The sequence below is a fragment of the Poecilia reticulata genome, chromosome 16 (genome assembly GCF_904066995.2).
Source record: "Poecilia reticulata chromosome 16, P_reticulata-male-v2, whole genome shotgun sequence".
Lineage (NCBI taxonomy): Eukaryota > Metazoa > Chordata > Actinopteri > Cyprinodontiformes > Poeciliidae > Poecilia > Poecilia reticulata.
Window position 1 is genome coordinate 20,027,939 of NC_088845.1, and position 27,025 is coordinate 20,054,963.

Sequence of the window (27,025 nt, forward strand, 5' to 3'; positions counted from 1 at the left end):
TTACTTTAAACACTTTGCAACAAAAAAAAACAAAACTCCTCTGTTTTTTCTCTATATGTGACAACATGGATAACGGACAACAAAGTCGTTGCTGTGGATTTGCCATCACAAAGATCTGTTTCACACACAAAATACCTGACTAATTATACTAATTCTGTCAGAACGAGTAATGGTTTAAATAAAAATCAAAACGTCAGCAAACCAATATAAAAAGCTTGTGGATCCAACATGCTTGACCCTGACATACATATTAAAAAAGCTAATATTATAGTAGCATTATTCTTCCTTTTAGCAAATAGAAATAATTTCGGCAGTCTTGACTGACCTAAAATAAGAATTTAATAAACAGTCGGGGGGGGGGTCTGTTTCTATGGTGTTAGTGAACATCTACAGCAGGTCCAATCTCCTGATATGAGAGCCAATTATTCGACAGAATGGAACCGTTCTACAATTATGCTCCGCCTTCGACTATAAAGGATTACGTGTCATCACACACCATGTGAAACAGAATGCAGAAGATGGGGTACTCAAACATATGCACAGATCTAACTACCTTCTGGAACCGGAACCAGGGGAATTGTGAGCCGTGTGACAAAAAAGCTGGTATGCATATATTATATTATATTATATTATATTATATTATATTATATTATATTATATTATATTATATTATATTATGCAGGATCTGAAGTTGAAAATAATTGTGGACGCGGCGATGACGGTGGGATCCACACGGACACTCACAAGAAATGCAAACCCAACACTTTTAACGACGGCAGCCAGTATTACTGTCGAGAATGTTCTACGTGTCCTCCTGGCACTACTGTGGTGAAAAACTGCACTTCAGTATCCGACATTATTTGTCAGGAAATAAGGTAAGAAAACTACGATCCGCAGCAGAGCTATTTGTCAAGTAACTGCATCTTCTTTGCATGTTTTTGTGTGTGTGTGTGTGTGTGTGTGTGTGTGTGTGTGTGTGTGTTTACAATCATCTGTTTTCAACAAAGTGGATTTTTCGGTGTGAAACTTGCCGCAGAGTAAATAAAAGCAATTTTTTTTTGTCTTCCTCTGCTTCTGCATTACTGAAGAAATGAGTCGACAACAACCCCCCTCCCTGTGAGTCCGTTATCTTTGGTTCACTTTGACTTACTTTATCTTTATCTTGCATCGCATCAACGTTTGCTTCTTCCTTAGAAATCTATAACCACCCATGCAGCAACATCACTCAGCACTGCGGCAACGGTAATTTTTTCCGATCGTCACTTTATCTGCAGTTTATTTTGGTTTGTGCAGGAAATAAGTAGGACATATGCCCACATGTTTGAGAAAGAAAAAAAATCCCCCAGCGACATGGCTGTTTGTGGTGAAGTTTTATTTAGGTTTCCATGAAATGTTACTTTTACGCATCTTTCTGCGTAAGATATAATGATGAATACAAAATGTTAGCAGCAGATTCATTTCCTTCTAGTATATTAGAATGAAATAGAGAAAACATCCGCTTTATGGTATATCCTGCGCATTCAATTTTAAATCAAAACTTGAAGGAAAACTTGTAATTTTTATTTATTTATTTTTTTAAATTTCCACAAAAACGGAGCGAAAACAGCCCAATGTTTTTTGGTTGATCAACCCAAACAGTCATTGTTTCTGAGAGTTGCTTCACGTGTTGCACGAAGTTGCCCGACTTTTGGAATCTGTAAATATTCCAGTTTTCCTGCTTGAGAAACGGGTTTTTTGAAATCACCCCATTAGGTTATGATCCAGCTAAGTAACAGGAAAAGGGAAAAGTTTAACACTTGAACATTTAATGACTTTTTCCCCCCTCTAATCTGCTTTTAAATAAACTTCGCCTTTTAAGCAATGCCAAAAGCTTCACTAGCTTCTCAGACAGAAATGTACTCTAAATTAGAACCATCTGTATAGACAGGAATGGAGGAGCTCATGTTGTTACTCTGAATTCCCCCTTTCAGTAGACGATTCACTTGCACACAAACTGTCATTACTTTTGGATTTTCTGGTTTTCTATCTATTTATGGCAACTTTGAACTTATGATTTTTCTGCCTTGTGAGAAGATAATTTAGCAATGGTTATTTTGGTGATGTTGAAAACTTCTCTTTCCCCTTTTTTTCAGACTCAAACATACATAACAACCGTCTCACCGAGTTCGCAGCAAGCAGCCCTGTGTAAGTGACATAAACTTTAGTCTCCAAATCCCATTTTCTGTTGCCAAAATGTGACTTAAATTCTCTCTGTTCTTCTTTCAAGGGACTGTACCAATAATAATAATTATTATTATCATCCTTCTGGTTGCTGCTCTTTGTGCTTTGATGATGAAAAAAAGAAGAGGTATGCAATGCAAGTTACTATCTTCATGGATATTCATGGATATGTGGGTTTTTAATGAGTTTTGACTTTTTTAAACCGGTCTTCCTGGTTAAAAAAAAAAAAAGTGGATCAAAAATCCACTTTTTTGATCCAAAAATCACATGTACAGGGCTCATTATGAACTTGCGCCGTTAGTCATATTTGGACAAATCTTCCTTTTCTAGTTGAAGCTCAGTTGGATTTTTGCGGAAAATACCCAAGCCTCAGGCTGTGTGCTTGAGTGCTTGTTTTGGCTGAATTGATGTTTTCCAAACGCCAAGCACGCATTTAATTCAGGAAGCCCCTGCTAATACATCAAGATTTTGTTGCTTGAATGATGACTCTTTCAGCTTCCCATATGAGCAAACGCTTGTGGTAAAGGGAAGATGGGAACTGAATTACCACATTGTTTTTGTTGTTTTCTTCAGAAACAATCGTCTCGTTAGATGGAAAGAGATTAGTATTCATCAGCCTATGACTTTCAAAATGACACAAATCTCAACTATTACAAGGCAGCATGTTTCCAGAAATCTCCCAGTGTTTAACAACTGAACGCCACTGTTCCAACTGACTGCAGCGCTGAAGTTTTTTAATTGCTACCAGAATGAAATAAACGAAAGTAAAAAAAATAAATAAATAATGAAAATGGCTACTCAAGCTTTAAACCCTAATAATTACACTCACAACTGCAGCTACGCACTGTAGCTGTGTCTTATCTGACCACTCTGCTGAGCTTATCTCGGTGCCCTTCACGACATCTGAAGCATCATGCGAGTCACTGGCGTTGCTTATCAGCGTTTCGATAAACTGCAGAACTTTGTCAGGGTTGAAAGCTTGAGCCTTGACCATCGACCATCCTCATCAATGCTTCCTAAAATGCTGCCTGGAGATGCGTTTTATAGTCAGACAAGACAAAGATTGAGCTATTTGGCCACAATGAATTTCAGGCTTTCAAACATAGGAACACTGACCCAGAGCTCATGCATGATGGTGGCAGTATCATGCTGAGGGTTGGTTTTGCTGCCAGTAGCGCTGGTGCATTGCACAAAGTGATAAGAATAATGATTTTTTATTTTTATTTTTTAAGAATATGAGTATTTACAAGCAACTATGACTCAGGAGAAAGGTGTTTGTCGGTTGCTGGTTTTTGACAGCTACAAAAAAACCAACAAAAAAAAAACCCGCTGAATGGTGGCGAATAATATAAAAGCCTGAAAATGATGTAAATTCACGTCCGTGATGAGCAGATATGAACCTCTGCTCGGAAACGTTGGTTTCTGAACCGCCTCAGTTAAAAATAACCTCCACGTCTCTTCTTGCTTTCCACAGGTGTGTGTAAAAAAGCTTTCTACAGGAGAAGGACGTCGTATCAGAATGAAGGATTTTCCCCCATCCAGCCAGAGAGAAACAGCGAAGTTCTGTGTGACATGCTAAGTGAGTGAAAATGTCTCCGGATGCCTTACACGAAGCCAACCGAGTTACAATCGAGCACATGGACGGTCTTTTACGCACACCAACACAGCAAAAGAGATCAATAAAAATTCCTGATGAGAACACACCATAGTAATAGTTTTCCACTACCTTCTGTTTTTTCTTTTTTTTTTTTTCTTTGTAGATGCCGATATCCTGTCAGCCCCTTTGCACAAAGTTCTGGACGATCTCGATGTTTTGGAGGAGCTGGTGATTCTGCTGGACCCAGACACGCAGGGCATAAAGAGCACGAAGCATCTGGCGTCTCACTGCTCCTTCCCTTCCACCTGGATCACCTACACTTACTCCATGAAGGACACTAAAAGCCCCCTGAAAGCCGTGTTGGAGGGGGTCACCAGCAAGCAGCCTGACTGGACGGTGGGCCACCTGGCCAAGCTGCTCAGACAAATGAATCGCAACGATGCCATCAGCGTTCTGGCAAAACTCAGGCCTATTCCAAAAAACTTCATATGAGTGGCATTTCCTTTTTTTCCTTTCTAATCACCGAGTCGACGACGTTCTTTAAAACGGAACGGAGCATGACCTCAAACACATTAGTGTTCAACTCGAGTTACTTTGACAAGAACAGCTCCCACCCATCTGCGTCAGATATGCTAACGCGCGGTTAATGGGATGTCGAAAAGTCCAGACTAAATTCTAGAGAAGTCCATCCGCGTTTCCGTGGGGTTAAAGTTGCTGCAAGTGGACAGGAATTCATCATTCCTTGGCAAGCGAGCCCCCAAAAAAAGAGAACAACCTCAAATGGTCTTTTTGTGCAGCAGCAGAATCTCATCATAATGTGTATTTTTTAAATCCAACTTTTTATTTGAGCTCATGGTCAGTGGGGGGACGGGAGGACATAAAAAAAAAAAAAGTATTTTACTTTTTAAGTTGTAGTAGTCGATAACCCAGGAAGAGGGCGTCTCTGGCATACAAATGTGATGCAGCACAGAGGCCCACTTCTCTCGCTTTCAACTCTTAAGGGGACGCACTGTTCATGCAGGGAGGACGTGTTCTTTGTAAATCAGGACATGGGTACAGGGAAATGTACTCACCTAAGTGTAACCACAGACATGGTCAAAGCAGTCACTAAAACAACTGGAACTGTGCCATACTAGGAACAGAGTTCATCTTGAGACCACACAGACTCAGCAGGATGAGATGATGAAGCGAAACGACTGTTCAGAGTTCCCCGCTAGAGAACTGCCACATTTAGGAGCGCATCTACGTTTCGTCCAGTTGTTTGTTGGGGGTAACGCTTCTGTCCTACCATTTCAAATGTAAATGTGGAGTTTGTCGAACATTGGTTAGACTAATTGGGCCACTTCCTTTTTTTTTTCCCCAGCAGCTAACATTTGGAAGCAATATGAAAAATGATCACCGTACTTGACACCCACTGTTAAGTACGGTGGAGGTTCTGTGATGGTGTGGGCCCTTTTCTCTTCCAAAGGCCCTGGGAGCTTTGTTGGAGCCCCCATCTTCAGTGTTCATTGGGAGAGCAGTGCCATTTTCAGTGAGATTATGTCTGTGCAATAAAACGTGATTTTAAGGCGTATTAATGAAGGTTTACAATACCTCCCAAAATGTTGAAGGATTTCTGAAATTGTTTTTTTTACCTTTGTATTTTCATACATTTATGCTTGACTTATTTTTATACTGAGAATTTTTTCATACCGAGAGGCACATGTAAAGTGTTATTTTATATGTATAAAAAAAAAATTTAAACAATGTACCATTTCCACTCCATTACCTTTATGTTTTTGCAGCATCATACTGACTTGTTACAATAAACAATTAAAATATGTTCAAACATCTTAACATCTTTATTAAGCAAGTAACATTATAAATAAAAAAAGTGCATAGAAAATTAAACAGGTTTAGAAATGTATATACAAATATTTACAAACTCAGGGTTTATTTGTACATGGTAACAAAGACGTAAATTTAAAGAGGACATTTTTTTCATTTGTCTTTTACACTTTAAAATAACCCTATTTTATATATTTATTATATATATGTATATTATATATATATATATATTTATATAGGTGTGTATATATAACATACAGCTTTCTTAACAGATCCTGGGAGAGATGGTCATAACTTCTGCATTTAACTAGTGCTTCTGCAGCCTTCATTCCATGCACACAGAAAAAACGAAAAGAAAAGAAAAACACAATATATACACACGCACGCACATACAAGATTATTAAAATCGAGCTTTTTTTAGTTTTTAAATCAAAGTCTCTTTTTGCATCAGTATTCCCAAACATCTGTTTAAGCAGCTGAGGTAGAAATCCTTGCAAAGGAGTTAGGACTGACTCTGCTCATCTGGGGCTCCCACCCAGTATCGCATCCTGTCATGCGAATGAGAAAACATGATGGAAATCTGCTCCTCTGAGACTCTAAAACAGGAAAGGTGGGGAAAGAAGAATGGGTTTCCAACAGGCAAACAGTGCTCGCTTTTAACTCTGGCTGATGCTAAGATAGGCAGTATTCTACAATAAAAAAATAAATTGAATAAAAATGCTTCTTTTTAAAAAAGAAAGAAAGAAAAGCTGTTTCAGGAAGTCATAAAAGGCCTAAATGTATGACACAACTGCCTGAAATGAAAATTCAAGTAAATAAATGAAACACAGGACATAATCTGTAAACAAACAAAAAAAAAAAAAAACAATATACAAAAGAGGGAGAACTCTTATCAGTACACTCGACCGCCACTGCTTTATACACAGCACAACCTTTCACCATTAAAAACACAAATCAAAAGGTGAATAAATACGATTAACAAGCCGAACAGCGTGATTTTGTTTTAGCCTAGTCATTAACAGCACTGAACACTTACAACATTGAACTTTTTTTTTTTCTTTTTCAATTTTAAAGGTGCCGAATGCTCCCTCCTCCCCTCATCAGCTCCGTGCCGACCGACTGACCGGAGCCGAACGCACGCGCTCAGTAGCAATGCTTTCATCCCCAGTGCTCCCCTCCACTTCTAGACAAACTGTAGCAGGTCTCAGAAAGAAGAAGGTGATGTTTTGATGGTGATGTTTATTCGTGTGCAAGCGCCGGGCTGCCAAGTCTTTATTGCAGTAGGACCAAAAAAAAAAAAAAAAAGCATCAGATAAAGAATAAAAGAGAATAAAATATATACTTTAAAAAAAGTTCTTCCCTCCACAAATCTTCGCTTTTGGCTTGGGTAGTGTTTGCTACATACGCAGAGCAAATTCGCCGCCTTTTTTGAGACGCGCTTTTTGTCTTTATATTTATGACACTATTATCACCAGCACATTACGACATCCGATTTAAAACTGAACACTGGATGAGAGTGGATGGAGACGAGCTGATGATTGACGATGATCAGAAAATCTCGGCACACAAGTGATTTTTAGGAGTAATGCTTGAGTGCATAAGTTTAACGTTCGTGATCTCAGCAGGGAAAGTAAAATGTACAGCGAAACAATTCCTGATTCTCAAGACATTTTAGTCCAACTAAAGAAAAAGAAAGCTTTCAAAGCTTTAGCACCATGGTTGTTTAGTTATAAACAAAATTTACATCTAGAAAAAAAAAAAAGAAAAAAAGAAAAATGTTGATTGTAAGTAAATTAAAACACATAAATACAAGATTGGGTGAATGTATGGCTCAAGAAAACAGACATCACCACTGCACAGATGGGGATATAACGCACCCACCACCAAAAAAAAAGAAAAAAAAAACTGAATGGAGCAATGGTGAACATGCGAGTACGACTGGGTGATGAATCCCAAAACTCATCAGGAACCAAAATGTAGCTATTGACAGATTTTCAGCAATGCTTCAAACACATAAGGCTTGGTGAGTGTTGGCATCCTCCATTTAAAATGGAGAAACTCTGTTTCTGCTTTTAACGTCGAGTTATAAATATCAAAAACCACTTCCTTTCCAACTGCTGCAGCAGTCGAACATGTGGAGGTTCCTCACCCAAATAAAATAATCCTCATAACAAAAGAAAGCATACTGTGGAAATGCGAGTCAGGAGACGTCCCAAAAGTTGGATTTTCCTTACTTTCCAAGCCACATTAATTCCCGGAATTTATTCCTGACCAGCCACGTGTATCCGGCCAGCGTCATAGTGGTTTATCCTCGCTCCAGGCTGTGCAGACCACTGCTCGCCACATTCATTTTAAGGCCTACTTAGTGACCAAAGATCCTCAACTCTCTTGACATCCCACCGAGTCGTCAGTTGAGGAAGCGCCGGCATCGCCGGGCCCCGCAGTTGCAGTTGAGCTTGTTGCTGGCGTCCTCGATGGGGAACTTGTAGTCGTAGGTGAGTTCCTCGCCCCGGTAGATTTTTCGGAGTGCGAAGATGACGATGTGCTTCCGGCCTTCCACGTTGATCACGCGCGAGTAGCAGTTGGGTTCGCAGGAGTGGTTGATGAACCTGGCCGCGTTGCCGTGCATGGTCGCGTCCACCACGTCGAAGTCGTCGATGCGGAACATGTAGCAGCCGATGCCCTGGATGGGGAGAACACGGCACACGGCGCTGTAGACGGCCCGACACCTGATCAGCCTAAGGCTGAAGATGGTCATAGAGGAGAGTCGCCCTACCTTGCCGTCGTAGTACTTCTCTCTTTTGTCGGTGAGCACCGAGCGGATGACGATGCCGGCGTACTCGATGACCATCTCCCCAGCTTCGATGTTCCTTTTGCAGAACAGACCGCGCCCGTGGATCGCAGACCTGCATTGACAAGGGGGAAAATATGTCAGAGGGAAAAAATAGAAAAAACGTGTTTGGGATTCTGCAAGAAAAAGTTTACATTTCCTTGTAGATCCCATGTAGATCTACAAGGATCTACATCCTTGTAGATCTACATGGGATCTACAAGGATGTAAGACTCTTTTTTTTACTTTGTGAAGGCAGAGAGGATTACAATGACCTGACTAACAACACGTATTATTATGTGACAAATTACATACATTTCACAATCAGGACACGTATATACTTGAGCATGAACCCAGTCCTATTCCTCGTTGTTGCATAAAAAGAAAATGCTGACAACTTCATTTTCCTTCTTGTGATGACCCCCTACAAAACCTACTACATTCAATCTAGTCATCTAAATGAATTTAGTCATTAAGGATCATACTCATTTATTCATGTACATAACTTATGTGATTTTGGACAAACTAACTTCCCAACATGTCCGTACCGGACGGACACATTTAGTGGCAGAGATGCCAACGCTCACAAAAAATACCACAGAAGCAGAGTCATGGCAGAGTTTGCATAATGTCAAACTACTGAAACCATAAGCATGTCATCATCTTACTTCGATGGAAAAAGCTGACCCTTAAATTTGAACACTTGAATAACCAGATGTCTGTTTTACCTGGAACAGGAAGACGCCAGGTTTCATTAAAAACAAGACTGGTGGTGCAAATAAGCTACATAAGCTTATTTTGCTGACGTAGAGCGCCGCCGCTTTTCTTTGTTGATCACTGCTTCTTCTTATTAAAGCAACCGTGAGCAATAAAACCATGTTGGTTTTGTAAAAGCAGCTGACCTGTAGACTCCAACCGCCTCCTTGGACGTCCTTTCCAGGTGTCTGAAACGCATGGCCATTGGCAGCTCCAAGCTGGTAGCCCGTCTGAGAGAAGGAACAACAACAAAAAAAATAGACTCAGAGACATTTACAGCTCTGTGGTATTCATTTTAATAAATGCACATCAATCAATCAGCAGCAGATTAGAACTGGGTAATTTTATCTTGATAACTTTGATTAGAGGTTTGATTTTTTTTTTTAATCCGATTGATTAAATGGATGTTTCCAGCCAATATATTAGAATGTTAGAATTTTAAAAAAGCATTTGAGAATTAGTTTCAGCTTATGTCTGCAAAAGAAAAAAAAAATCTCTGTAGTCAGACTGAAAGAAAAAAAAACAAAACAGGAAATCAATATCCTTGGAGACGTTTGTTTTTAAAAATACTGAGACGAAATATGGCGCTCCGTAGTGATTTATACAACAAACACTTTTACGTGATTCTTTTGTTCATTGATAAGCCGCTTTATATCCAGCAGAGCTCAGACTGTAAGTTAAGATTCAGTCCTGATTAGTAAAGGTAAAACACGTTAATCCTTTTTTTGCATATTGGTATCGAGGCGATGAGTAAAACTGGGCCGACAGCAACAACCTATTTTTATTTCCTTCTTTTTCCCCTTTGACCTTTTGCTTTAAGAGGGGCCGGTCATGTGACGGTGATTCAGCACAGGATGTGATGGGGTGTTTAACTGAACAGAGACGCAATGCCAGCGTTTTCGTTGTTGGGGTGTTAAAAGGTTAGTATAATATAAATAGCTTCTGCAAATACTGGCAATCAGCCATATCTGCAATTTTTATATCGTTGAATCCCTATAATTTAACTTCAAAACTAAAAGACCCACATTGCGTGTGCTAATGTAAAATAAACATCCTAGAACAAACTTGTTTTTAATTTCAACAATAAATGCATTTGATGGTCTTAAAAAAAAAAAAAACGATGTTTAAATCAGTTCCCTGAGAGTCAACGCTCATCAGTGTTCCAAGAACTGTGAGCACCAACACACCAGCCAACTCTCCGTTTGACCGTAACGTCTGCTGGCTGAAAAGTTTCATTCTGACTCTCAAAGACCTAACAGAATGTACAATCGTAATACAAGACCTTGTGGACTTCAGAAGTACTTCATCTTCCTCATCATCATATGGGCCGATGTCGGGAAGCTGTCTGTGCTGAGAAGCCAGGAAGTTGAACATGTCAAATGTAGACTTCCTGTAAAAACATACAAGGTAACAGTCTGAATAAATGCCGTCATGTCGAACTTGTTTCATCGAAACCACCCTTGGATAAAAGCATCTCATCGCACATCTGCTTGGGGAAAAAAATAGGTCAAACATTTGTTCCGTGCAAACAAGAGCAGAAACAGTCTGGCTTCCATATTTCAGCATGTGAATGTAACAAGAAGCAGGTTAAAAGAGAAATGCTGGTGAAACTATTAAGCAGTTATACCTGACGTAAAGCTCAGAGCGGGCGCAGCCGGTCGGATTGACGGGCAGGTCGTCTTCCTGGTTGAACTGTTTGAAGAAACGGAAAGTATGTCGCTGACAGCGGTGGGCTCCTTCAAGTTGCTCCAGCAAAAACACGATGGCGTCGTGGACCAGCCCCAGCATGCGGGCCCCTGTGATTTTCTGAAAAGTCAGGGGCCGGAGTCTTGCGATTGCTCGGGCTTCCTGCACACCATCAACCACTGCTTTCCAGGCCACTGGTGAGGAGCAAAGATGGGGGGGAGGGGGGATTGCATCAAGCCAAGACAAAAATCATACGATTCAAGGGAGTGTAGCATAAAACTAAGAATGACTATGTAAGGGAGTTGCTCGTGTTTTTGAGGGATGAACTGTGTTGCTATGGGTGTGTTTCTCTTGCAAAAGACCCAGAAATGTTAGAGCAAATGCTGTTATAAATTCTTAGAACTGTCAAGAGGTTTTAATAAAACTGTGTTTGGCACTGCCAAAAAGACTGGAAATGTGTACACCCTGTGTTTTTCAGCAAGATAATGAGCCAAAACATATAAAAACATCAGCCTCTTTCATAGATCCTACCCTACAAAAAAACTGTGGTAAGCTAAAGAGAAGTAGATTAGAACTGTCAAAGGTCATTCCTGATGACTTTTCTTACCTTCTACGCTGTCTGCCTCCACACTAAAACCATCGTCACTGGTAATCTCAAACCGCAGATGTGGCTGGTCTTTGTTTGTTGGACATCCCTCGTCATCATCAGATGGTGTCGGTTCCTCATCTGATGTGGAAGCAGAGCCTGAAAGTCACATTTCACACAGCTCATTTGTCATTGCGGAAATCCGAGTGCTAATGTGGTATTTTTAGAAAACGTTCTCAAGAGCACAGATGTATCAGTTCCACAAACGGAACGTTGCGAACAAATACAAGAAGAGGCCTGGATTGTGTCTGTGGAATACCTGAGTATTTCTTCCAGTCGGTCAGGTTCATGTGACCCACCGCCTCCCTTGCTTGCTGTTTTCCTGGTTCACCCTGAGACAAGAAGCTCCTGGGCTCAGACCTGGGGAGGTAAAGAGGAATCTCTCTTCAAAACATGCATACTTCCATTTACTGCATCAACACAATATGGTTGCAGAGATCTAAAAGGTTTTCATCGTTCATCATTTGTTACTGAGAAATACAAACCGCAAAACTCTTATTTTCATTTTACGTCTCTAGATGCATTTCTTATGTGCTTTAAAAATTGTGTTCATATGCATCAGAGGTGAAACTTACAACGGAAAACCGTCAAAAACTTTGTCCTTCAACCTCAGACATGCTGACCCAGAAATGAGCAAAAGGCAGAAAGAAAGTGGGGATTTTTCAGTGAGTCAGGTATTAAATTGCAGCAGTGGTTTCTACTGACTGGCTGGAAAACATAATGCTTTTAAATGTTTTTGTGTTCACGCCATACCAGAGAAGAACACAAGCTGCTGACTGCTTCCTGCTGCACAAGCGGCAAATGAAAATTAACCGCCAGCATTTAGCTGGAACATCTGAACAGTCTTCAGAACGTTCCAGCTACCAGCAATGTAGCTGAGCTGTTAGCAAGCTTCTGCTTTATCGCATTCACCCATCAAAATTAACATGGCCACAACTTCCTTCCCTTCCAGCCTTCACAATAAGAGCCTTAAAAATACACCACCGCATCAAACATCTACATATCCTAGATACTGATTGGCGGTAACTCTAACCCATCTCAAATTTATTTGATCCATTTGCCTTTTTCTGCAAATCAATGCTAATTATTGAAATAGTTTGCTTATAGAGTAAAATTGACATTTTACAGCAAGACATACATATAAGTGGAAAACTAGTGAAACTAAAAAGCTGCCTTTAATTTATTTCCAGAGCTGAATATGCTGAAATCTAAACGTTGAATAACATTCAGAGTTGGGAAAAAAAACAAAAATAGCTCGCTAAAACAGGCTGAACACAAACCAGATGACTGTCTGTTTTTGGCTCTGAGACCAGACGTGTCATCAAAAAACAACTACAGAAAAAAAAAAAAAAACATAAAAAAAAAGGCAGCTGTGCCAAAGCAAAATGCTGAATGTGGTGCAACATTACAATTGATCTGGTCGCTGCGTTGTTGTCATCTTTTAGGGTTTAGCGTGTTTTGTACTGTTGCTCGCCAGTCGTTACATTCACGCTGTCTGAAACTTTTTCACATTTTCTCATGTTACCAAATGTTAAGGAAAGGAATAATGACAGATGGCTATAATTTAACATGTGACAGCTCATTTGTCATTGCGGAAATCCGCAATGACAAATGCGGATTTGTCTACCACATTTTAGAACGTTTTCTAAAAATGTGGTATTTTTAGAAAACGTTCTAAAAATCAACTTTGTTAAATTGAGCAAGCCTACCGTAATAAAATCTCTTGGCAAATGTTCTTTGGACAAAATGTTCTGTTATTTTATATTCGTTCTTTCTTCTTTTAATAGCTAAAGTTAAGCCCAAAATTAGTCATACCTCTGGGCGGATTGACGTTTAAAATTATTTTCCATTCAACTGAAACGTTTGCTCCCAATAGAAAAACCACTGTTTCCCTTCTGAATTACAAATGGAGTAACATTTAAGCCCTGTTTTTTAATTACTGATTAGCTTTTTCATTACAAAAAAAAAGAACAAGAAAATAAAAACACAACAAAAAAAAAAAAACTAAATAGAATTTAAGGTTTTAGTGTCACTGAATAAAAACTCACCCAGAGCTATCAGAATCACTCATGTGCTCGTCCTTCAGCTCATCCACGTTCAGGACCCCCTTCACGGTCGGGGTTTTGATGCGTACCCCCGAGGCTCTGCTGGACGCGCTTGGAAAAGCCGGCTTCCTGGGCTCCTCCTTTTCACTGACGCTCTCAGGTGGTAAGAAGTCGACTTTACACTTCTTTGTGACGATGCGGTCCGAGAGCGAAGACACCCTCTTCATGCGAACGTGAGAGCGAGGGCGAGGCGCCGGAGGCGGGGGCACCGGAGGCGGCGGGGCTGGTGGTGAGGGAGAACGTGGCGACACCGGAGGCTCGGGTTCAATTAGAAGGCCGGGAGGTAAAACCAGCGACGATGGACTCATTGTCCGGAGCCCGCTCCACTTGGGGGTGTAGTTGCTCGCCATCGCTTGGTTGATGATGGCCTGGGCGCTCTCGGCAGGACTCGCCGGGACGTTTTCAGTGGACAAGGCAGGCTGTCCTGCAGCCTTGGAGGACTTGGATTTTCTGGATGAACCTGACTCTTTCTTCTTCTTTGGTTTTTTCAGCTCCGAGACCGTTTCGTCTTTTGGAGTTTTTGTGTTTTTTCTGGACTTTTTCGAATTTGCAGAGGCCACGGGGCCGTTGGTGTTGTGAGCGAGCAGCTGTGTGACGGTGGCCGGGTTCTGAGCTGCAGGCGTGGAGGGAGCAGGGACTGACGTCACGCTGGCGGCGGCTGGCGGAGCCGTCATGCTCCCGGCTGCGGCCAGCGTGGCTGAAAGAGCATTGCTCTGCAAAAGGCTGGCGATCTGGGTGACGCAGTTAAATGACGGGGAGAGAGGGGTGGGCAGCTGGAAGGTGTTGCTCTCGGGGTTCTTCACGAAGATCTGCCCAAGGCGGTTGACCAGCAGCACGTGAGGAGTGGGATCGACGTTCGGACCGCCTACCTCCTTCACTGTGAGGATGGCGTGGCCCGGTAACGCCTGGGGCAACACCTGCTGGTGGGGTTCGATGGCTGGCCTTGGAGTGGAGAAGTTGATGGAGATGGTGTGACTGGGCGTGGCTTCCTTCTGCACGGAGGAGGAGCTGAAACCGTTTAGGACTACAGGAGCGGAGGTGGTCTGCAGCGGCGGTGCGGCGGCTGAACTCTGCAGGCCGGGAAGAGTCGATACAGAACCAGAGGAAGAGACAGCAGTGGCAGAACTGAATGGCTGTGTTTGAGTGGGAAACAGAGCTGCACAGGTTTCAGATGGGGAACCAGCACCTAACGCGACCGGTAGTGCTGGGTCACTCTGAGGGTCGCTTAGCTGCGTTTGGCTAATAGCTTCTACAGGAGTGAGGGTCGTTAGCTTAGCGGACAAAGGTTCGATGCACGGGAAGCTGGGGGATTCTTGAGGTATCGTCACGGGCTGAAGTGTGATACTGGTCAGAGGAGGTTGACTGAAATCCTGTAAACAAGAATACACCTCAAGAGAATCTACAAGACACTGCGAGGGGTTTTGAGCGTCGGTAGACAAAAACGGGGAGGGCTGGAGGAGCCCTAGCATGGGGCTCTGGTTATTCTCAGCTGAATCCAGCAGATTAGACGCCATGTGGTTCATCAAAACAGCAGAGCCCTCAGCTGAGGAAGCCAAGTTGTGACCTTCAGACTCAGAGTTCTGGACTTTAGAGGTTTCAGCCTCTTGATTTTCAGTTTCTTGCAAAACCGGAAGTAGTTCGGTAAAACTTGAGCTGCCCTCGCATTTCTCAAGTACAAGAGGCGCCTCAGAGGCAAAACCTAAACTGGAACCGGACAACAACTCCTCTGAATATGACGTCCCAGGCACCTTAGTGAGCAAGTTTGGAAGAGACTCAACAACTGGAGAAGGAAGTACAGATTCTCGATCTACTGAAGGAGTGCTTGAGGTGTCACAGGACAGCGGTGGACGTGGGGTGGGATTATCAGTCGTACTTTTTCTGGCAACTGAAGGTTCTGATGGCTTATTGTCAAATGACAGATTAGCTAATCTTGAGCTGTTAATAATTTTAGGAGGATTTTTACTGTTAGAGGTTTTTCCTTGTATCTGATTTTTCCCGGGTCCTTCGACTTTCTGGGCATCATCAGTGGCTGCTACACTCGCATCACTCTCAGTACCATCATCTATCCCGTCCAGCTGAGCCAAGGGCCGGGTAGAAGAAGAAGAGGAAGGAGACTTGGATCGATCTTTGGACACCGGGCAGCTGACTACAGTTCGTGAGAAGTTTAAATAGTGCTCCATATCATCATCCGAAGAGGTGCTTCCCAGGTCTTCCTTTGCTGAGGCAGCAGAACGTGGAAGATTTGGAACGAGGGGTTTCCTCTTGTGTACTTCTTTGGTTCTCCCCCAAAACTGCTCTGAATCGTCGCCTTCGACCACTATCTGCCCCCCGCAGTTCATAGCCACTCCTTCGTTCAGAAGCGTTTCTTCAATCTCCAGTTCTGTCCGCATCTCTTCACCCAGACTCATACTGGAATCTCGGTGAAAGGAGCCGTAGGGGAACTGGTCGTCGTTTTTGTCTAAATCTCCGTGGGGCGAAGCGCCGTTGGTCGGAGAGACGTCCTCGGGCTCCGGCGAAGCTAAAAAGTTGTGCGGCACCTCAACCGAGTCTGAACCACTCAGATCAAACGACAGGCGGTTTCTGGGTAACTGCTGGGTGGAGGCTGTGTTGTCCTGCCAGTGAGACTGAGGGAAGAATGAAGTGGAGCGGACCGAGGGAGCGTTTCTTCCTCCAACTGAGCGGGTTGAGTTCATCAGGTTATCTGAAACACCAAGCGGAAACAACGGGGAGGTGGGGTGGGCAGATTTCCCAGCACGGAGGGTAATGGGTCCAGTTAATGAAGCCACGGGAGGGGGGGGCATGTGACTCCTTAGGGACGGGGTCTGTGAGTGTGGGCTGTGACGGCGAGCTCTTCGTGTCTCTTCCAGATCACTAATGGTCAGGATGTGGTGAGGTTTAGTCTGGATTACACCTAAACAGAAAAAAAAAGACAGCGTCAGACTATTTGTTTTACCGAGTAGTTTACAAACATTTAAATGTGATCTTTAAAAAATGAACAGACCTGGGCTTGGCAGAGGACGGGACAATCCTCCAGCTGGCCTCCGATGAAGGGGATGATTGGGAACTTTTGGTTTTGCACCCTGATCAGACTTTGTGGGAAGACCTGGAACAAGAGACTCCTCTGCAGGGGGGTGGGCTTCTGTTTCCTCAACCTCTTGGGCTGCACACTCTGAAAATTCATACCAAACATTTGAGACCATATAAGCATCTACTATCCTGCTATTATTTGCACAATTTTCCACATTTCTTAGAACAACTGCACATTTTTTCCTATATTACACATTTGACATTACTTTAGAGGGGTTTTTTTTGCCACTGCCATCTTCAAATATATCTGCATGCTTCCGTTTTCCAGCTGAATTTTCCCATTGAGGGTCTGGAGAATAAATTAAGTTTCTATTCCGCTTTGGAAAAAATGTTTTTCATCGCTACATCACACACCAGGCAGCTGACGTGGGCTGTGAGCAATAGTGTGGTTGTCCCCTTGGTCAGGCATTTCCTCAACAGGCTTCTCTGGTACGACAGGCCGGACCTCCCGAATTTTACACGTGTATCTGCACCGTCGCAGAGGGTTCAACGTACTCCAGTACCACCGAGAGCACCTGAAAAATGAACACATGTTCTAAAGTTATTGCACCATTTTAACTAAATTAATTCATAAATTAAGAATGTATTCAAGGATGATGAAAAGAACGGGAATGCAGCAGGCAGGGAAGCTCTTTTTTTTGTTTTTTGAGCTGGAAGAGAAGGAGGGAGACTCGCAGTCGGAGACTGAATCATTTGTTTTTGATAGTGATAAATGGGCTGGGGCATACAGACAGAAATAGAAGTTATGTGGGCTCATTGTTTTGGTGTCTTGTGACATGTTTGCAGATTCCTTTGTGAAAAATGAAACTTTTTTCCAACTCCAATTTTATGGTTTTATGTGACTGAAGACTCAACGTGCAATAACAGCACATCCCCATGAAACAAATATGCACGGTTCAGATTGTGCTGAAAAAAAAATTATACCACATAAGGCGACATTAATGGTTTTTATAAATACAAAAGGTAAAAGTATATATATAAAAAAAAAAACATATATATACACTGGACACCATAGTCTTGTCATGAAATTTTCAGAAGCTGAACTTTTCGCTGTTATGTCAAACTGAAAATCATGAGCAATAAAAGCTTTAGATACATTATGTTTGTGTAATGAATCGACATAAAACAAGTTTCAGTGAATTACATAAATGAAATCAAATGTTTATATCATGTTTTGATTTCTTGAATTGCACCTCTACATGCTTTTATTTGATTTATTCATCTATTTATTTTAATTTACATATTTTTTGCAGCACATTTGCTTTTCAGATACACTTAAAAGCTCAAAGGGCAAATTGCAACTTACTGAAAACCGACAGGAAACAGTTTGCCTTTGTTGGCAGACAGTTCAGACAGCATACCCAACTCGTCAATCTGCAGAGAACCTGCAAACAAACAAGAGGAATATCGATTATTAGGCCAAAATTAGCATAACATAGACAAAATAACATAAGGAGAGCAACAAGATCAGATATAAATAGAACTATTTACCAATCATCACATTGATCAGTTCGGGTTCTAATCCAGTCAGGAACTTTCTGCGAAGGCTGATCCCTTCAAAATCCACATAGACTCTACGGTTCACTTCAAACTCTTGACCAGTTATCATCTGGACAACAGAAGAAAGTTACTTTAGCGCCACAGGTCGAAATGGTTGCTGCACCCAAAAGGAGACATTCGGAGAGAGGTCTAGAACGTACCCTGCCGGTGATGAGATGTCGATGTTTGTGGCAATAGACCTTTTTATCATCCTGGAACACACACTGCCGCGAGCGCGCACACATGAAATGGTAGTTGCTTTGACATGACGTCAGGCAGCAGCCCACTGTGGCACCGGTCTGATTACAGCGCTCACACCGCTGATGACAACAGGAAGGACAGGGAGGAAGATGAAAGCATAAAGCAGAGTCAAAAACTGCAAACAGTTAAAACTTTCCTTTCCTACAAATAAATATATTCTTTAGCTGGTCTGCATATACACACACACTCAGATGTCCATTTATTTTTAGAAATATACAAATTTGTTTACTGACCATCAATCGCCCCCTTGTCACAGCGCTGTGCACATGCAGCAGAGAGCCATTATCTTCTTCAAATACCTCAGCAGACCATAAACAGCAGTTGACATGGGCCCACTCATTCTGGCCCAGGTAGAGCAGCCTGCCAGCTTCCTACAGGTAAACAAACACAGAGCACTAAGTTACCCTGTAACACAGCGAGAGCAGCTATATAAAAAAAAAACAACGATGCAAATTACTGAATTTCCTACATTGGGTTTGAGGTCTCCATATTTTTGGCACAGAGAGCACTGCCTTTCGTCATCTTTCGACCACCCTGTGTCCAAGTCAGCTTTTGAAAGTCTACCTCTCTTCCCTACGAAAACCACAAACATGACCACTTTGAGCCCCAAACACTCTCAAAACCTCCACTGTGACCTCAGAATGAGAGACTTGCCTTTGAGCTTGGCTGCTCGGCTATTTTTGAAATGGTTTTGGCTTGCCGAGTCCCCTGACGTGGGGGTAGCTGCCTCCTCCTCCTTTATGTCCAAGCTTTGCTGTCCGTTGTCATCCTGAAGGAGGCCCAGCGGAGGCCTAGACTCCTTCCTCTCCTGCCACTGGGCATAAACATGCTCTGTCGTGGGAGGGTGAACAGCCGTCGACAGCATCCCTCTGAAACAGAGACCAAAAACATTTGAATTCAACTTGCAGCTGTGTAAATACTGAAATGAACAGACACATGAAGACTGAAGAAAGTAAGTCTTGTTTTAAGGTGCCAATCTATGACGAGGAATATATCATCACTACTCACGCTGGCACGTCTTTGGTAGAAAGGTTCCACAACTTTGGGTCTTGGCTGTTGAACCAGTTAAACACCTCTTCAAGGAGCTAAAAATAAATAACATTTTCCATTTTTACACAAAAGCACAACAATACGGGCCTTTTTGCTTTAAGTGCAAAACAAATCCCCCTCTGTGTACGGCTAGAGGAAACTGAAGTGAACTCTGCGACTTGCAGTACCTTCAGGTAGTAAGAGCGCGCCAGGGCTGTGGGTCGTTTCTCCTCTGGGAGGTGGTCTTCTTGCTCCAGCCTTTTTCGTATCACCTGAACCACATCTTCGTGGAACATTTTCTATTCAAGACAACACCACCAGGATTCACTTAGCCACGGATGTTACCATTTAGAGTTTAAGCACACGCATGAAAATTCTTAACATTCAGAACATTTGAAAACAAAACAATAAACAGGCTTTATTGACTGTCTGTTGCATAGATCACCAAACGGAGCAATAATTTAGATTGTGGCTTCAGACTCCAAAGGGCTATTTTACAGATCATTCAACGTATCAATCAATCTAAATCTTTAAAATATGTAATATCACATCTGAACTGGATTGTCATGCATCAGAGTGGGTACATAAATAAAACAAAATAAAAACTTATGCAGTTTTAAATGACCTCAGCAGCAGCATCCCTCTAACCTGTATTAGGTTAGAGGGATGTGAAGATTTTAAAAAAAAGCTGACGAGTCCCCAACACAGAGATTATGATGCCATTTCTAATCATATGATTATAAATTGTATGATGATTGTAAATGATCATCATATGATGTTTACTCAATAAACTTTTTTGTTTTACACAACCAATTTTTGTAATATGACTCAGCTAAATGTGCTTCTTCTTCTTCTTCCTCCTCTATGTTCAACATGAAAAAAAAAAAAAAAAACTACAGGTAAGATGTTCAAGTTATTGGTCATAGTAGTAGACAGTCACCTGAAAATCAAATTACGAATAAAACAAATATAAACAAGTGATTTTTTTTAATTTTTTTTTTTATCATTACTCAAACGGATCATCTCAGAAGTGTTGCAGCAGATGTTACCACCAGGCAGCAGAGAGAGGCAGGGATGTTTACACAACCAAAGACAACTTTGGAACAACTTTGGTCTTTGGAAGATGTTTAGGCTTCACTACTTGCAGACAAATTCTACAAGAGCAACGCAGTCTTCCAGCTGATACTTGTTGCAGAGCAGCCGTTTGTGAGTAAACATACCGCTGAACGGCCATTTACCATGTTACCAGCTGGTCAAATTTGTTGGAACGGGCAGCATTGTATCAGAGTATCTGATTACTCTCGGTTTGGCAGCCAAAACAGTAAACACCACGATTTGTGGCTCTATCGAGATGGTAAACTTCCACAATAACAGTCTGTCCTTCAGACAGGATAAAGCTACCTTGCAGTTTCCCCTCTGCTCATAAAACTTAACTATGTGAATTTCACGTAATGTGCGTACAGACTGGAATTTATGCTGGACAGACATTAAATAGAGGAGATATTATGAACGTGTTTGTTACAGTATAATGCAGGGGTCACCAACGCGGTGCACGCAGAGCAAAATAGCCATTGTTATAAGGGAGCACTGTCAAAGAAATTATTTAATTTAATGCTTTTACATTGAAGTAATAACATTTGTTTATATACAGAATTTTTTTAGAAAAAAGCAAATTATAAAAAAAATTTTAAATACATTTTTTATGTATTGGGTACATAAATATATATATATAAAAAAAAAAAAAAAACTTATGAAGTGTTTTCCATGAGCTCAGCAGCAGAGAGTCTGTATTAGGTTAGAGGAATGTGAGGATCTAAAAACTGCTGAACTTTAACAAACTCTTTTCTATGGTTAAAGTGCAGAATATGTGCAGACACCTGCAGGATATTACAGGAAGGCAGCAGCGCCTGCAGTACTGCTGCACCCACTCTGCCTACCTTGGGATTTTCCTTGAAGTAAAAAAAGAAAAGAATAATTTCTGACATTTTAATTTTCGAATCCTCTTTACAATTAATAAAATTGTGGAGAGAAAAAAAGATCTCATGTCTCAAAGCTTCTTGTACGTAGCGCATATCTGAGTCTGTGTGGGTGGGCAACCAAAGCTTAAATCTTATTGGTCAGTTTGCTTTTGTTTATTTGGCGGCTTGGCGCTTTTTCTGTACTCTAAAAATTAACGAGCAGAGTTTGAACCTCCCGCCGGTTATGAGCTTCTTTGATGTTTCCCAAACCGGAGAGTTAGCAAGTCACCCGTTAGCTGACATCTGCCGCTCTTCCTGAGCGTTGCGCCAAGACTGTGGGTTATAACAATTCAATCTAGTTGAAACGTTCCCCAAAAGAGTAAAAATTAAGCAAACATTGTTACTTCACCTTCTCCTCTTTTGGACGTCTGACACCCCCTGAACCTGGGGGGTTCAGGGGGGTGAACCCCTCTTTTCGTGGATCATACGGGTAGGCTTTGCTTTCATGTCTTTATTTGTATTTTGCATCGTTTGTGTAAAAAAAAAAAAAAAAGAAAAAAAAAAGGGTTTGCTGCTTTAGTGGTTTAAGTTTGTGCGCATTGGAGAGATGTGCACTTGCAGGTCAGGTGCAGTGATAGTTTTGTGCATACCTTCCAATCTGTCTGACTATTTTTTTTTTCCGACATCTGCTGGTGTCAGCCAGCAGATGTCTCTGCACAATTTTGTTAATAGTAAAGAGGGTTGAATAATAAAAATATACAATAAATTTTCTTTTTTTACTTAAAGGAAAATCTCAGTGCGTACAGCAGCTGCAATAATCCATGCTGTCAGTCACTTGTGGGAAATTCAGAATCACACAGAAAAGCTAAAAAAGGGAATCAAACTTAAAACTCTGACCTAAGAACTTCTGGTCACATAATAGCAATTAACCATAGATGCCACGGTAAATTACTTATAACTATTGTCAGTAGTCCCTAACATTAATGTGATTAGACCGCATGTAATTATATATATATATACATTATTGTTATAAAGGCTGATCCAAGAAAATGTATGTCTTTATCAAACAAGTAGCCCTTCGTGTTATACTCTGTACCCGTGAAGTAAGAGCCCAGTTTCAAAATGTTTCATGACACCTTGTATAATGAAATGATGAAAAATATAATCGCTGCCATAAATAAAAATTCTAACATTGACGCTTGAGTTAAATGGATAACTGATTAATTTCCAAGCAATAATGATGCATTTCACAAAATGTTTATACAGCTGTAACATGAGTGACACTGTTTCTGATTTTAAATTAAAACAAAGTGTTCTGAATAAGACAAAAGTGTCTTTCGTCTGGAGATGGGAAAAATGTTAGAAGTTGGCAAAAACCGATCAAACCAATCAGCATAATTAACCGTAAAAAGGTAGATTCATTTTAAATAAATGAAAAAAAAAAACCAGCAATGTGAAATCTTCGTCATATGACCGATCAGAATTTCAGCGGTGTTTATTGACACCGAACCATTAGTACTCCCAACCACCTACAGCCTTTGAAAAGAATCTTTTTAACCCAACAAATGTCACTGAAGCTAAAGCTTCATTCACCCTGAAAATTTTATAAAACATTATGCACAAGCATGCAATTCTCAAGGAGAGTCTGTGCCATGGTTCGTTCAAAAAAACCACAACATATAAAAAACTAAGTACTCAGCAACTTTTTTTTTTTAGGATCTGAAAGGGTGACGGTCATCCATGACTTGAAAAGCCACTTGAGCAAAAGCAGAACCTAAGGCTGCAGGCAACGAGAAGAAAATATGTGCTGCAGATGTTCCCATGAGAATGCCACCTTTTGCATCGTCGAAAAGTACCAGATGTATTGCAAAAAACACCAAAAACCTTCTGACTTGACAGAACTCATTGTGTTCAGGGTTTAAGCTCTGAGGAAAAACAGAAGTCCAAGATGTTTGGACAAGTTGTCACGAGAAACCTTTGCAGTCCTAAGGTGATGATGGCAAAATTAAACCACAAAAAAAAAAAAAAAAAAAAAAAAAAACAGTCGAAAGTAAAACACTGACATGTGGAAAATCCCACAGAGTCGTGGTTGTGTCAGTATATTTTAACATACAGAAGAGTTTTTTCATAAGTTCTGCAATTCTGCAGATGATAGTCATGTCTTTTATAGGTCATTGTTATGGATACAGGTCAGAGTCAGATGAACTTTGAGGAAGAGAACCTTCACCTTCGAAAGCATCTGATCTTTATATTCTGGGTAGCAGCCGTACAGTTGCCAAGAATTTCAACAGACTTAAATGTTGACATTAAAAAAAAAAATCATAAAAAATGACTTCTGTACTCACCAGCGTGGTGTACAGGCCTTTGTCAAACTTTTTGCCGACGGCTCTGAGGTCACAGGCCGGCTGGTTTTCAACTCCACTGTCAGGGTCAACCCACTTTTCACACTGAAACAGAAAACAGGTTTCAGTGGCCTTTCTGTCCATCTACCAAGTATAGCTCCCCTTTTTCAGAACAGAAACAGTCTAGCACAATTTAAAGATATTTTAAGCTCAAGTTAAAAAATTTTTTTTTAAAAAGCCCTTATTTGTCACATGTTTCACTAATAAAGGAGGGAAAATTTGGTCCACTACCTGAGTGCATGTGACCAGGTGCTGGGTGAGAGTAGAGGAGAGCAGGCAAGCCAACACCTTCTCCACGCCGGCTCGGAGCTCAATGTACAGCAGCTCCCTCCAGGCGCTGGGCTGGGTAACGCTGCACGGTCGGCAGGAATACACCACGCTTTCTGGAAGGCTGGACAGGATCTCGTACAGCTCGTCTGAAAGGGTTGACCAGTAAATCAGGGTCAAGTTCAAACATCCTCTGTGTCTTGCAATGGTATCTGTAAATTCACAACCGCTCTTAACATTCTCAACTAGAGCTGTGTAATATCGATTTTGCGATATATATCAATATTTTCTTTCCAAGAAAAAAAATCGATATTCATCCGCAAGTATCATAACATCCAACTGTCACCTTGCTCACTCACTGCTTGCTTCGCCGGGAGAGTGATTAGGTCATCAGGCTTAGAGTGATTCCTTCAGATGTTAGGTGTCAAGGTTAAAAAGGTACCAAACTATTCAGAGCAGGGTACTTGGTGCACTTTACAAATGCATGTAAGCTACAGTTTGTATTGTTTCAATTAAAAGAAACATATTTTCTCACCACTTCTTTGATTCATTTTGTCCAGCTGTCGACTTTAAGTCTGTGTCCATGTCCAACCAGAGCCAGGAATTGTGTATTTGGTGCTTTTAATCAGTTTTCAGTTAAATTAATTCAGTCCAACTCTATAACAGTCACAAAATGTCACCCAAATCACTCTGTCCCTCTAAAATCTTTCAGAAAATCGCAAAAGGGTATTGAATTGTATCGTTTGCTGACTATCGCAATATATATCGTATTGTGAGCAGAATAGTGTGCATTGTATCATATCGTGAGATTATTGTATCACTACAGCCCTATTCTTAACCTACTGCCATTTTAAAATAGCCTAGTCAAAGTAGTTCTACAAAATATTGGCACCGTTTCAAAATTTCCTTTGCAAGGAAAATATATATTTTTTTACAATCAAGCACTTTTATTCTCAGTCAGTCATACAAAATCCCAGTAAAATACAGTAGGTTTGAAGTCATAGCTTTAAAAAAAACATGATATAGTTTGAGGCAAGGCACAGTCTGTGACAAGGAGTATCGTTTATAAACACTAAAATATGATTTCATCCAATAAAAATCACCTGTTAGATCCTCACACTTGGCGTGTACCCAGTGGTTACAGGAGCCGCACTGCATCATCTGACTATCGTAGTCGTTGTCTTCGTAACACTTGAAGCAGATTGGACAGTAATTACCTGAAAGAAACAAACAACAAACAAACAAAAAAAGACACATAACCAACAACATGAATGATTATGACTGAAATAATCGATCAAGGTGCTGGCAGAGTTCAACTCCCTGCTCACCCTGGTCGAAGAGGTTTGAACAGTCTGGACAGAGGCCCTTGTCATGGTTCCAGTCAGTATCCCAGGTCTTTCCTGGTGTCACACCGCAGCTTTTGCATCGGATGCAAGTTGTACAAACCTACAGGAAAACATCATATTAGCTGGAAAGAATAAATAAATAACCTAAAAGTGTTCAAAACAAAGCTTCCTAAAACACACCCAGGCCTTTCTCTTCTTGTTTTGCTTGGGATAATTCGGTCCCAAACAGGAAGCATGATAACAGTTCTGGCATCGATCACACTCCAGTAAAGGCTGTGAAAACAATGTGAAGGAAACATTAGGACACATAATGGGAAAATGGTCTTACTAGAATTTCAGCAGCTAATTAAGCATTTCCATCACTCTGTACCTTGGAGAGTTTGTTCTTCCCTCCACACACGTGGCAGAACTTGCAGCGCCTACAGCACCAATTTTCCTTATTCTCCTCCGAAGGGCGATCCGCGGGTTCAAGGCAAAACTGGTGGAAGGGTTCACAGCATACTTGGCAGTACAACATCTGCAAAAATAAAAAAAAAAGTACAACCCCTTCAAAGGAAAATTCGCCAACACTGTGAGCATGTCAATGTAAAACACAGCTGACATATGTTTATCAGCGCACAGAGGCCAACAGTTTCTCCTTTGCAAATTTAAACAGAGCAGAAAGCACTGAGCACTCACCTCATGTTGTCCTTTACTGGCACAAAGGAAGCAGACGTAGGGAGGCATGACAGGTGCAGAGGTCAATATACTTAAACCGCCCATATTCCAGACGTTCTCCAAGGTACAGTCCTCCTGAAGGTGAGACAATAAATAGAAACAATTACGGTTGCTATTAGTACAGCACTCGCCACTGACCAATAGGAACACATATTACTTAAGGGTACAGTCCAGTTAAAGCATTTGTTTGCTCAATTGTTTCTTTCAGACTAGAATATACTTCCTATTTTGTTTTCAGGAGAAGTCCTGAAGTCGATAATTTGGTCATTTAAAAGCAAATACTGACCCCTACTGGATATAAATCGAATAGCATTATCTTGCTCACTGGATTTTATAGGTGAATCTCAATAAATAAAAATGCCACTAAAATGTGATGTACTAATCTTATTTGGGAATTGAAACGGATACTATACACATTCATTCAGTTTTTCAGCTAATTGAAATATTACATAAGTGTAAAGAAAAGAGTAATTTTTAAAATAATTTTTGGCTACATTACATTCAACCGTGGCTGAAGAATACAGAGAAAGGGAAGACATGCAGAAAATGGTCTGAGGCCGGGAATCAAACTGAGGACTCTAGACTGTGTGTGGTGCACCTGCTCTAGGACTGAGCTGCATAAAGCCCAAAAAAATATATTTTTAATAAAGAAATTCTATGCTACAACTTTGTTATGGCCAACATAATCTTGGGGAGAACTGTTGACTAAGAAGTTGTTATAGAGACGTTTCTATAGCAACAGAAAGTTGATT

At 41.1% G+C, this 27,025-nt stretch overlaps 2 protein-coding genes across 8 annotated transcripts in view; one reads left to right on the top strand and one right to left on the bottom strand.

Moving 5' to 3' along the window:
• Window positions 1-391: 391 nt before the first annotated feature.
• On the top strand, window positions 392-5,639 carry igflr1 (IGF-like family receptor 1). 5 transcript variants are annotated; one of them, XM_008432411.3, is made up of 8 exons: window positions 394-603; window positions 683-875; window positions 1,089-1,116; window positions 1,195-1,242; window positions 2,133-2,184; window positions 2,267-2,342; window positions 3,693-3,799; window positions 3,981-5,639. In XM_008432411.3, the coding sequence occupies exons 1-8, from the start codon at window positions 510-512 to the stop codon at window positions 4,307-4,309; spliced, it is 927 nt and encodes a 308-aa protein (XP_008430633.1). In that variant the 5' UTR covers window positions 394-509; the 3' UTR covers window positions 4,310-5,639. The 5 variants fall into 5 exon arrangements, with proteins under 5 accessions (XP_081473094.1, XP_081473095.1, XP_008430633.1 ...); XM_008432410.3 differs by having other exon boundaries at window positions 395-603; window positions 2,267-2,347; window positions 3,695-3,799; XM_081616968.1 differs by lacking the exon at window positions 1,195-1,242 and having other exon boundaries at window positions 392-603; window positions 2,267-2,347; window positions 3,695-3,799.
• Window positions 5,640-27,025, bottom strand: part of kmt2bb (lysine (K)-specific methyltransferase 2Bb) — a 34,482-nt gene continuing 13,096 nt past the window's right edge. For 2 of the 3 annotated variants that reach the window (XM_008432414.3, XM_008432413.3), the window contains 25 exons: window positions 26,235-26,348; window positions 25,927-26,073; window positions 25,737-25,829; window positions 25,539-25,656; window positions 25,314-25,427; window positions 24,175-24,359; window positions 23,887-23,988; window positions 19,772-19,882; window positions 19,563-19,639; window positions 19,209-19,423; window positions 19,024-19,127; window positions 18,788-18,925; window positions 18,455-18,613; window positions 18,246-18,363; window positions 18,061-18,139; window positions 17,109-17,269; window positions 16,669-16,836; window positions 13,611-16,578; window positions 11,822-11,922; window positions 11,524-11,661; window positions 10,858-11,110; window positions 10,513-10,620; window positions 9,377-9,460; window positions 8,421-8,550; window positions 5,640-8,327 (listed from right to left, as the gene is read on the bottom strand). In XM_008432414.3, coding sequence (XP_008430636.1) covers window positions 8,052-8,327; window positions 8,421-8,550; window positions 9,377-9,460; window positions 10,513-10,620; window positions 10,858-11,110; window positions 11,524-11,661; window positions 11,822-11,922; window positions 13,611-16,578; window positions 16,669-16,836; window positions 17,109-17,269; window positions 18,061-18,139; window positions 18,246-18,363; window positions 18,455-18,613; window positions 18,788-18,925; window positions 19,024-19,127; window positions 19,209-19,423; window positions 19,563-19,639; window positions 19,772-19,882; window positions 23,887-23,988; window positions 24,175-24,359; window positions 25,314-25,427; window positions 25,539-25,656; window positions 25,737-25,829; window positions 25,927-26,073; window positions 26,235-26,348 — 6,261 coding nt within the window. In that variant the 3' untranslated portion in view covers window positions 5,640-8,051. The remainder of the gene's footprint in view (window positions 8,328-8,420; window positions 8,551-9,376; window positions 9,461-10,512; window positions 10,621-10,857; window positions 11,111-11,523; window positions 11,662-11,821; window positions 11,923-13,610; window positions 16,579-16,668; window positions 16,837-17,108; window positions 17,270-18,060; window positions 18,140-18,245; window positions 18,364-18,454; window positions 18,614-18,787; window positions 18,926-19,023; window positions 19,128-19,208; window positions 19,424-19,562; window positions 19,640-19,771; window positions 19,883-23,886; window positions 23,989-24,174; window positions 24,360-25,313; window positions 25,428-25,538; window positions 25,657-25,736; window positions 25,830-25,926; window positions 26,074-26,234; window positions 26,349-27,025) is intronic. The other variant, XM_081616955.1, reaches the window with a different exon arrangement.

Coding starts and splice junctions, on each gene's coding strand:
- igflr1 (XM_008432410.3), top strand. CDS start 510: ATGCAGAAGATGGGGTACTCAAACATATGCACAGATCTAACTACCTTC. Junction 1,243..2,132: donor CACTCAGCACTGCGGCAACG/GTAATTTTTTCC, acceptor CCTTTTTTTCAG/ACTCAAACATACATAACAAC. Junction 3,800..3,980: donor AGTTCTGTGTGACATGCTAA/GTGAGTGAAAAT, acceptor TTTTCTTTGTAG/ATGCCGATATCCTGTCAGCC.